At 35.4% G+C, this 12,350-nt stretch overlaps 1 protein-coding gene across 10 annotated transcripts in view; it reads left to right on the top strand.

The window, feature by feature from the left end:
* LOC120628057 (obscurin-like) overlaps window positions 1-12,350 on the top strand; it is a 153,485-nt gene that overhangs the window by 92,796 nt on the left and 48,339 nt on the right. For 9 of the 10 annotated variants that reach the window (XM_039896330.1, XM_039896321.1, XM_039896313.1 and 6 more), the window contains 5 exons: window positions 6,957-7,049; window positions 8,046-8,345; window positions 8,811-8,961; window positions 9,091-11,502; window positions 11,809-12,054. In XM_039896330.1, the coding sequence (XP_039752264.1) occupies window positions 6,957-7,049; window positions 8,046-8,345; window positions 8,811-8,961; window positions 9,091-11,502; window positions 11,809-12,054 (3,202 nt within the window). The remainder of the gene's footprint in view (window positions 1-6,956; window positions 7,050-8,045; window positions 8,346-8,810; window positions 8,962-9,090; window positions 11,503-11,808; window positions 12,055-12,350) is intronic. The other variant, XM_039896273.1, reaches the window with a different exon arrangement.

Genomic DNA, 12,350 nt, shown 5'->3' with positions numbered 1-12,350 from the left:
TCTGACTTCTTATTTCTTCTCTATCTATAAAATAAATATCTTAAATTCAAGAGATGATCTGAAAAGCCCTTCCAACTTTCATTTTCTCTGCTACCTTAAAAAAAGTATCTTTAACTCAACAGTGAATAGACATTTTCTAGCCAAGCGCGCTTTAGTTATGCTTCTTTATCATTTACCATCAGATTATAGAAAATTGTTACTCCATTTAAACAAAAGAGAATTTAGGACAATGAGTTTTTTTGTGGAGTTATGCCAATAAAAGCAGTACAAAAACTATACAACGCAATTTGTTTTACCTAATTACTAATAGGTATTAACGAATACATAAATCATGTCGTTCTTTTAGTTCTTACAAGTTTTTATAGTACATTGAGCGTGATAGACGTGGGATCTTTTGTTAAAGTGCTCCCGCAGTTTCATAAACGTGGAGTGTGATGCATGAGCCAGAAATGTAGTGTTTTTAAGGTAGATGATTGGGCATATCCATAATACGGCCTTCCGTCTTTCTGCAATCTCTACTTGGATTCGTAAAATACAACGTAAAGCGACAATCGGCGGAAATAACGCTATGATCCTATGAGAATCTAAAGTCTCTAAAACGCAGATTATAATTTAATCGCAATATCTTGCACTTTTAAATCGTCCAATTACCGACTTGGGTCAGTGCATAACTAGAATATTGATTGCAACAAGTCCACAGCAGAAATGCATGTGTTAAACTTGGTATCAAAAATAAACTTTCTTAAATCGCAGTTTGGTTCTACAGATATTTATTTTTTCCTCCCACTCATTTCATAATCATAATCTACATTTAAATCAGTCGTTAGATCCCCACAAATATTCGAAACATCCTAAGAATATTCTTGGACGTCACTCTCAATGAATATTTTGACGGTTATTCGAACATCACAAAAATAATACGGAATCCTACGCAAGCCTCGTGTCCGGTCCACCTGAGTCAATCCTAATAATAATTTAACTGATCTACGAGTATGTTCTGTTTCCTACAGATATATATCCCAAGTGAGCATTGCAACATTTCTGCCGGAAAGCAGCATTGTTATGATGCTGCGTTTCGGTATTAAATGCGTGATTGCTGGTGTACTTTAAGGCACATGAGGCTTAACACCTACGCCTTGATGGACACAGGCCGGCACGTTGCAGGACGAGTTCCTTGCATGCCTTGTTATAGGCGATGGTTTTTCACTTAGCATCATTTGGGCAATCGGCTTTGTCCGCCAATAGATACTATGTAAAAAAAAGTGAAGTGGTCTCGCCGTAATTGTTGGATCTTTTCTTCTGAATATCTCTCTTGTATGAGTTATTGTGTCCAGCTCTTTGTGTCCTTTTTCCCATCTACTAGGGCATACTTGAGCTGCAACTTCTAGATTTCAAGATTATTTTATTAGATTATATATATTATTAATTGGTACTTGTAAAACTGTTGCCCGGAGGAAAAATTTGCAGAGCATGCAAGGAACACGTCGTATAAAGTGTCACTCCATGGGTAGGAATAGGTGTCAAGTCCAATGTGCCCGTAATTACACCGAGAACCAAGTACTTCAGACCGGAGCAATGCTGTTTGGCGGCAGAAATAACCAAGGCGGTAGTACTTCCTCGGAAGAGCTCGGTCAGAAAAGCTCTACGACTGCTAATTGGTTAGTTTATCTTTGCTACAGATTTCTGATTCGACTTTCGACGATTGATTTCTCATGTTCGTCGTATTCAAGTTGAGGTTACTAGGCCACTAAGTTGTTATCTCCAAGTATTTCTTTTAAAAAATAGTACCTACTACTAGTTTTTGGTATGCATTCATCACGGTTTTTACATATCCTATGGGAATCGTTTGTTTTCTTAGGATAAAAGTAGCCAAGTGACTCCCCGCCTTTTTAAGTAATTATGTGCCAAAAATCAAGTTGATTGGTTGCCTTGTTAGGGCGTAAAGGAAGGACAAACAAACATATGCACTATCGCATTTATAACATTAGAAAGGACTAGAGGACCCTCGCGACTTTTTGCGCGTATGAGTCAATCGAGAAGCTAGAATAGATCGCATTTATAATATTAAGTAGTATGGTACGCATGCATTCGACCGTTGTCGCATATGCCTTGCTACTTGCTGTTATTTGTGAAGAGTTATTTTTTTATCTCCGACAATATTTATCAGATCATCATTATATTAGACACTAAAATTTTTTATACTATACACTTAAAAATAAAAATAAAAAACTATTAAAATCGATTCATATTTAACGAAGTAAAATTGATAAAATTTTCATCCCGATTCCCGGAGGAAATTTATTGTTTATCGGGATAAAAGGTATCCTATATGTTGACCCGGAATATTAGCTAACACTATACCAAATCTTACTTAAATCCGTTCAGTAGTTTTCGCGTGATGCCCGGACAGACAGACGGACAGACAAAAATTAAATAAAATTTTCAAAATATACAGAAATCTTCCAGTAACAGTTTTATTGTAAGTATAGATGTGACAACTGTAACTGTAATTTATAAAAGTTTGGTAAGTTCTTCAACTCTGTCATGTAAATGTGTGTTTGGATATCATGTCTGAATTTAAGATTTGACATAATACAAGCTTTCGTCTGAAATAATTTTATTAATTTTCGTGTCAGAAAGGTCGATATTTCTTGTCATGAATCGTAATCGTGGTACTTTTGTCTCGTTAACAAAACTAGATGTAATCATCTTTCTTTTTTTACTTTTCTAATTTATTTATCAAATAAAACAATCTCATCAAAATGGTTAGTTAAAAGCACCGTAAAAACCGCAGAGGTTTGTCCTCTGTGCCTATCTGCAATGATTACCTTAGGTGTTTTAATTAGAAGAATAACAAAACCATCTGTGGGTAAAACATACTGCTACATTGTAGGTAGGAACTCAGTGAGCGTGAAAATTTTAATCTTTAATAGTAGTAAATGAATATAAACTATATTAGATACAAAGAGTCAGCCAACTAACTTCGCTATAAAATCTACATCGCGCTATCCAAGTTTTCACAAATGAGGGCAATAAATTATATATGTTTTAAATATGATTGGTTTCACCCCGGTCCCATAGCACAATACCAACTCTGAGATCTTCCTGTTGGTGAGGCCGAGCACGTCACCATATCTCCGGTACACTTTCATCGCTTCATGAGCTTTTCAATCACTCTAAGACACAAAGGTTTTTTCAAGACCCTAACTTCATCACTTCGATATCATTGCGTTATCTTCGTTGCTGGCTTTTACAGATTTTATCATACGTCTTATGTTACCCTACCTTTATGTCAACAAAAGCCTATTTCAGAATATTGACAGACATAACTTAATGAATAAATTAAATCCATTCCTGACAAATCACTCCACCCATCGATGAAAACCTGTTTGGGGGTTTTGCAGTTTATCCCTTATAAACACAGACGACTCTTCCCTTAACGAGAGAAAATTGATAGTTTGTCAAATCTTATACCTTTTCCTTAACATTGTCATCTACTTCACGTATAAAAATCGTTGGTGAAAGAGTGAATGTTAATTTAAGAAATAAACGGCTGCGACCGCGACGCAAGGATACTTCAAGGTTTGTTTGGCGACCTTGCAAAGTGACCGTGGAAATGATAACAACTGTAACACGTCACCGGAGAAATTTCGTTTAGCTTTATCCTCCAAAAAACATCGTTCTATGTTTAGCGACGGTCCGAGCAGGGCATGTAGTGGACCAGTCGCTTGGAAGCCGCGGCCGCGAACACCTCGCAAGCTCCAGCGTTGCCGACCTTCGACCACTCGATCGAGTGAAGTGTGTGTCTGTGATTGTGTTCTCAAACCTCCTGTTCCGACTGCCGACTGTCTTCCCTCTCAGGTAGGAGTTCAAACTACTCACGATTCAAGGGTTTTATATATTTAGACGGGCTGTTGCGAAATCGTGATTTTTTTCCCAACATTCACGCTACGGGTGTAATGTTTCAGGCAACACGTCTGGTTTATTTTGAGGCGTAAGGCGTGGGAGGATGGTCGCTATAGCTGTCTAAAGCTCTAGTCACAGATTCGTATTCGATGGAGTACCTACTCTTAGCGATCTATTCGATGACCTTGACCCATTTTTTCGAGTTTAATGATTGAAAAGTCTATTTTAAGTTAAGGTTTGACATAAATAATAACAAAATTGATTTTGCTTGCTTAAACTGAATTTTTTATCTTCTTAAAATAATGACAGAATCTTAAAAAATCGATGGAATCGATGATACAGGATCATATTATAAAGAAAGATCGGGCGAAGTTCAGAGGATCATAACCTCTACCTTGACCGCGCAAGAAAGGATTCTTAACCTTTAAATAGTAAATACAACATTTATAGAAATGTATAAAACGGGTAATTCAAAAAAATCATCAATCAATAGCTTATAACAGTTTACTGCAGGACTAAAGGTTTGTCTCAACGAAAGGGTTAGCGATGGGAGGCGATAGCAGTAGCACAGAAAAACCTACTGCCCTTACTCTTGTTTTAATCCTGTCGCTAAAAAGATATCTTCTATAAAATAACCAAATCTTAGCGTTGAAGAAAAACAAACAAAACGGAGCTTTGGTTAGCAATGTTTTGATCAAATAAAGAACATGTTTTATGATCAATAAAAATAATGAATTGCGGTTAATGGGAGCGAAAATAAATATGAGCATCTGCTAGACAGCTTACTTATTATTCGTGGAAATGGACAAATATCAAGATCAAGTATTAAGGGACTTAAATACTGATGATTTTTTTTTGTTTGAAATAATGTTAGCTTGATCTTAATATGAAAATCTGAGATTAAGAAAACGTCTGAATGGACAGTAAATTACAAGTAGTAAATACAGTACAGTGTAATATATGTTGTAAACATACACTTTAAAGTAGTTTTTTTTAATCCACTTTTTATTACAAACATTAACAATTCGTAATAATTTGTATGAATGTAAGGCAGTTACGCAATTTAAAATTGGGTATTGGGTATTGTATTCACATTTACTTTAAAGAGTTATATATTACTGTAACTTTCAATCATGATTGACTCGGTTATCTTGAATAGAAAGATTAACCACGTAATGTTATGGACCATAATTATTTATCCATCAAAGGATACAGAAAGTTTAAGATCTAACTGCAATCAAGTAATAATCCGATAGTAAATAAAAAAAAAGTAAATATAAAAAAAGTTCATTCCAAAAAGGCCTGTTTTTTCATTTGATATGAAATTTCTTATCTCTATCTGTTTATAGTGACTCTACCATTGATTTTGAAGAAAACACTTTTAAATTGGATTCTAAAATTGTTCTTTTCAAAATCATTATAATGTGTAACCCATTTCTTATGATTGATATTTCCGTTGATTTACGTTTTTCTCATAATATTTGGCGACAGTCAACGGTCCAAAACTAATACAACGTAATATGTCAAGGTGCTCTATAAATAACTGGACTTACTCTACGGAATCTATGTTGTGTTATCCATGCCCGATGCTTCTGATTTACTCGTATAATAAATAGCTTTACTGTCACTCCGCATTTATTTAAACGAGAGAGGATTTTATTTATACTTGTCGACGACTATTCTGATTTTATCGTTTATATATTCAAAGTTAATTATGAAATGTATTAATAACTTTTCACGTGTTTTAACATATTAATATTATAATTTGTATTGTAATCATCCAAAACTTGTTAGCTTGTAGAATATTAATCAATTTCCAGAGCATGTCGAAACTTAAAAAGAAATTTATAGCTTTATTCACTTTCACCTTTTTCATATTTCTCATCGTAGCTTTTGAGTCAAAATCAAATAAGATATACAAAATTTTATCCCCCAAAGCTTGATTTGCTAGTGTCCGTTTTAGAGTTCCGTCATTCCAAAGACATTCCAGATTTACCAAATATCTTCATTAGTTCCCTTAGCTGCATAAACCTTTTCAATTGATTAGAAAAATATTATAACTACTCGTAGTTTAGGTTTGACGGATGTCTTGTCGACAAGGTGGCTTTAATTTTCTGTTCAAAGGAATTTTTCGTTTTACTTTGCAAATCAATAATTAAAACAATTGATGTTCAATAATAAATACAGGAAGACATTTAATTGTGTCATAGATGTCATTGTAATTATCTGGACATTGGCCAAGTTGTGTCGAACATAACTTTTGCTATCATTTTATTCACCATCATTATTAATTGTTCAGGAACGCCAGTCAGTTAATTGAACGCGTCTCATTAAATATTTTCCTTTTAATTACTTATTGTATTATGCCTAATACTTTTATTTTTCACTATATATGCAAGCAATTCTTGAGAGTATTGTAGGACATTGTTAGGATTTAAATTGAATTAGAATTGTAATTTCCACTTGTTTGTTATTTTTTTATAATTTAATCTCATTTTCGAACGAGACGATCGGTTGTCATTCTCCGATTGCTTAACGCCGGTAGACGCATAATGGCGAGAATCAATAAAATTAATTGGATCCTACCTGGACGGCCGTGAGTTTTGGCGGCACATTGGGGTTTTCTTCTTGGCGGGTTGGATCGTTCTCTGGAGGGTCAGGGAGTGAAATGCGAGGTTGTCAACAATAAGTTTATATTTTCATAGTTTAAAAAGTAAATTAATAAAGTTATATTTGTATGGTATGTTTATTTGCATCTTTTCGTGGCCTCATCGCTATCCTAGTTCTAATACGATACTAACCCCTTGGATTTTCACTAAATCAGAGATTAATGTTCATTCAATGCCAAAAATTTAAACACTTAATCCTAATTGGGGCACAAGATGTCGAAGATTTGAAAGCAGTAAAAAAAGATCAGATATCATTCAGAGTGTATAGCTTATATACATAATAAAGGAAATGTACGCGTTTAGTTTGTACTGCTAACTGGATTCAGCACAAATAAAATAATTCAATACTATGAAATTGTACAGATATATGTATTTTTCCAGGCTTTGGCTGAAAAACTTGGTGACGACAAAGGCCTTCCCGAGCACCTAAAGTTACCCATCCAGAGGATAAACGATTATCAACTTCTCTTAAAGGTATTATATTTAATTGTTTTGCTGACTGTCTTTCACTGAGAAGCTTCTATTTAAAGACTGTTTTTCTTGCACTGAATTATTTAGATGACTTTACATGCCTAAGTAAGAAGATTAAGTTTCTGTGTTGGGGGCCAGCGTGGTGGCCTACGGCCTAAACTATCATCATTGTGGGATGAGACCCGTGCCCTGTAGTGGACCGCTAATGGTTAATATGTTGATGACAAACAAATCAAAAGGCAATATTCAAGACCAAATAACTGAACTCGCACATAGTCTGAATGTAACGATTCGAACGAACAAATCGATGATTTTCAATGGTCTACATGATCCAGAACCAAATACCCTATCAACGGAGTTGTTTACGACCGTTACCGAACAACGCTCCCGAAATAATTCAGCTTCACTGCGTAATACCCTTCGGAGCTGCGTGCTAAGCGGTGACGCTAACAATCCAGCATATACAAACAATAAAAGCGAAATAATTGCTTTCAATTCGTGGATTGGTAATATTATTGGGTATTAGCGACCTTTCTATTCATTCAAGTCTTAACGTCAATGACTGCTTATGAATTGTACCAAGCGAAAGTTTGTATGGAAATAATAAAAAAGAAAATTTTATAAAATGTTTAAATCTGCTGAAATGAGCCTAATCATACATTCGTCACTGTCAGACCTTGTCACAAAGTACCATAGCGCAACTTTTTATTGAAAGTAGAGCGTAAATTATTTTTAATATAAGGAAATTTACAACAAAGATCATGTTGAAAAATGATTATTTTTAAACATAATGTCATTGTATTTCACACATAATTAACTCAAAATATGAATTTCCCTAACTTTCATAATAAAACTAACTTAACTCCAGTATAACTATTCATGATGTATATTTATTTATGGAGATCGGGTATAGAAGTTTTTCATTGGAGAACATTAGATTTTGAAATAAATAAAATGTATTGGTTCACTAGAGAAATCTCTCCTGGTTTTATCTTCCAGGAGTTGGTGAAATACTCAAAGCGACTCGGTGACGACTGCACCGACCTACAAAAGGCCCTTGAACTATTCCTCGGCGTCCCCAACCGTGCTACCAACAACCTCTTCATCGATAGCATCGAAGGTTACCGCGGTAACATCTACAAGCTTGGCCGGTTACTTACCCACGACTGGTTTACTGTTGACTTCGGTGACCAGGCTGAGAATAAATACCTTTTTCTTTTCAAAGCGAGAATCTTGATCTGCAAAGTTGAAAGCATTGGAGACGGTCGATCGGTTTTCGTTCTTAAACACATTGTCAAGGTAAACAGCTTTTCTACTTCCACATTTTATACACTAGTTATAAAACTTTTTTTGTTCAACCAGCAACCTTCTTTTGATTTTTCAACAGGTATCTTGATTTATTAGATTGCTTTAGATTAGATTAGAATGATGTGGCACCCATAAATTTAACTGTATGCAGCAAAACTTCACTTAAGACTTAAAAAAAAAACATGAGGATTTAAACGATTGTGCAAAATTCTGCGGTAGTTTAGACGCAAGAGTTGAATTTATGAGTACCAAAATAACAAAACGTTAAAAAAAACAAATACTTAGCTTTTTATCACAACAACAATATTTTTTTCCTATAAAGTGATCAGTTTTGGTTACCAAACACCTCTTTAAAATTTAGGTCAGATAGACTAACAAATGTAATAATTGGTTTAAAAGAAGGTATTATTATGATCTTCCAATATTATTTTTACATTTTTTTCATATTTTTCCCAGCTCCCGGAGACAGAGGTCAAGGATATTCCGGAAACAACCAAATTCGAGCTTCATAGAAAAGATCCTCCTTTGATCATCACTCTTAAAGCGACTAAGGACACCATTAAGACTGCTTGGCTAAGAGAAATTAGACAGTTTGCAAGTGATCTAGGTACTAATATTTCTAGTAGTCTATAGTTTCCGCTTGATTATTTTTTTAAGATTACCTCTTTAAAGCTCTGTAACTGTCTCTTTTTAGGGAGCATCTATTATCTCAATATCATTTGTTTTCATATTTTAGTTGCCCTAGCTGAACACGCAGCCGACGATCTTCAAGTTGTGTCACCACCACGCGCAGAATCTCCGGAACCATCAGACGAGAAAAGGAAAAGAGAACCATCAGAGGAAAACCAGACTGAAGAGAGACAAGAAAAGAAATCTCGAGTCGAAGAAGTTATTGAAAAAGTTTCTGAGGTTGTAGCAGAAGAAGAATCTTCACACGTATCTAAAACTAAACGAAAGATATCTGTTGAAGCTGAAGTTGCTACCAAAATATCTAAAACTGAAGTAACAGAGGTATCTTGTGTTAGCGAGGTGCAAGAATCTCACAGCTCTGTCAGCGCTGAGAGTGGAGTGACTACTGATTTGGAATCCAAATCAATTGTAACACAGGTCAGTGAAGTCGAGTCAGTTACTTCCCAATCACAAGTAAGTCAACAAACCGTCGTTAAAGCTTCTGAAACTGCAATATCACAGGTTGAAGTTCAACAAGAAGTAACATCAAAGTCAGTCCAAAATACATCTGTTGAACAATCCAATACAACTGAAACAGTTAAAAAGGAGAACGTATCAAAAACAGGAGTTAAATCAGAAGAGCAAAATAGCGAATCTTTGACAACTTCGTCTCAACAATCAGCAAATTTAGTTTTTCAAGCATCATCAATCGAACAGACTCAACAGGACCAAGAATCAAAGCTTGAAGAAACAACACAATTTCAGGAATCGGTTTCTTATAGTCGGCAAACATCTAAAACATCTGTTGAACAATCAGAAAGTGTTGAAAAGTCTGTAGTTCAGGCCGAGGTTTTATTAGAAAAGGAATCTGAACTTATTCAACAACAAACCAGTACAGAGAAGAAAGAAGTTAAAACCGAAACTAATACTCTAAAGACTAATGTAGACAGTTTGGATCAAAGAACTACAATCCTAGATAGTTCCTCTATCGATCGTGAAGATACAGAAAAAAAGTCGAAAAGTGAAAGCACAGTTACATCTCCAGTAAATACCAAACCTGTAGAATCTCAAAAGACTACTGAAGAAGATAAAGAGAACGTTAATCCCGCTCCTGCAACCACTGAAATCAAATTAAACGGAACTGTTAGTGAAGAATCGCTAGCTAAAAATACTGTAACAGCTGTTAAATTTAGTAAATCAGAATCTGTAGATAAAACAAGTGACGTTACCTCTTCAACTCGTAAAAGCGTAAAATCAAATAAAGTTGAAAAAAAAGAAAAAGCTATCGTCACTACCGAAGAACACTTAGAAAATTCAACAGTGTTACAAGAAGTAAAACGTAACGGCAAGAACGAAGATCGTCCTTCAGACGAAGCTTTGCAAACTGTTGTAAAAACTGACAAAACTGTAAACAGTAACAAGTTAGAAGAGAGGGTTTTAGAAGAAAGTCAAGCTGTAACCACAGAAGATAACGCAGACGGAGAGATGTCGAGATATAGCCGCAGTTCGCGGCTTTCTGGAGAGTATTCAAGTAGCAGTCGTAAGTTATCATCAGGTGGTCGTTATGAGTCGTCTTCTACATACGACAGCAGCGGTATTTCTTCTGTTGCTCGCCGAGAAAGTGGTTCTCGCATGGAAAGCTCCCGCTTCGAATCTGGAGGTGCCTTAGAAGGTTCAGCAGCATCTAAATATGAGTCTAAATACTCAGCATCGAGCAAGATTGAAGGAGGTTCAAGATACGGGATTGAATCGAGCTACGAAAGCAAAGAAGGCTCCAAATACGCTATTGAAGCATCTTTAGACGGTGATAGCAAATTGGATAGTATCGCGTCTAAATATGGCTTGGGTACCAACTCTGAAACTCAAATTTCAGGACGATCTTCTAAGTACAGCGTTGAAACCACTTATGATGGTAATTCGAACACAAGTTCAAAACGTGGTAGCATCGCTTCTAAATATGGAATAGGTTCAGATTCTGAAGTTCAAATAGAAGGTCGATCATCTAAATACAGCACTGAAGCTAGTTATGATGGCAAAGCTTTAGAAACGACTAGTAAACTTGACACTATTGCTTCCAAATATGGTCTCGGATCAAACGAAACACAAATTGAAGGACGTTCTGCTAAATATAGCGTTGATACCAGCTATGATGGCAATACCGTTGATACTACCAGCAAAATTGATAGCATTGCATCTAAATACGGCCGTAACTCTATTACTGATAGCTCGAAAACTGTCAGTCGCTCCACCCAATTAGATATTGATGCAAGTTTCGATGGTAATATTAATGGAGAATCCAAAGTGGAGTCAAAGTATAGTTCAAAGAACCATGATGCATCTGAAAGCAAATATACAAAAAAATCCTTACTTTCTAACGGATCCGTTACTGGGGAGTATGAATCTACGAAAACCATTTCTAAATCGGAGTCGGACGGTAAACCAATTTTCTCAAAAACTCTGGAAGGCCAGGATATTGAACGTAAGTTAATAACACGTGTATAGTAGAATTCTAGTAACACTTCATAATAGAAGTAGTACACTTAGAGCGCTTGTAAATAAGCTTCTAGTTAAACTAACTTACACAACACATTGTGCTAACCAATGCTTTATATGTTTTAAGATATCGTATGGACTTCCGACACATAAACAATCCAATGATACTGGAATCTCTTAAATAAATCTTTACTTATAACAAAGATTGTACTAAATAAGGTCATTTTATATAAAGAGTTGTTTGTCAAGGGTCCGTACGAATTCTTCGCGTAATATAAATTTGGATTCTCAGCGGGCGAGAACGCAGTCTTCGAGGTGGCCGTCGAGAATGGTCCTGAAGATGTTCAAGTGACGTGGTTAAAGGATAACAAACCTATAAACGATCGTCTAATGGACCGTGTGAACATGATAGTTAAGAATGGAACATATCGCCTTCAAGTAATGCATTGTAGAGAAGACGACTCTGGTACATATACGGCAATCGCTGAAAATGAAAAAGGCAACGCACACTGCACCGCACAGTTAGCCGTCCACGAGTGTGAGTGTTTTCTTCTTAGTTGCTATCTATTTTTAGGCAAATTGATTTCATTGAATATCTTACTGATATTTTGTCACTTTCGAAATTGATTATGCCTTCAGTTATTATATTTGAACAATTTTTTTTAATCAGGAGTTTTGATTATTATACTGTAATGCCTTTCTCTTTGAGTTGTGATCACTTCCAGTCAAATCTTTGAACGGGTCTTAATAAAGAAGCTGCTTTAGGTATTTCTAGAATTGGCAAATAGTAAATCAAAATTTTATTAAAGTATTCCAACGGAAACGTAACAATTT

This window comes from Pararge aegeria, chromosome 2 (assembly GCF_905163445.1).
Source record: "Pararge aegeria chromosome 2, ilParAegt1.1, whole genome shotgun sequence".
NCBI lineage: Eukaryota > Metazoa > Arthropoda > Insecta > Lepidoptera > Nymphalidae > Pararge > Pararge aegeria.
Note: the sequence above shows the minus strand (reverse complement) of the source record. Positions and strands in the feature narration are given on the sequence as shown.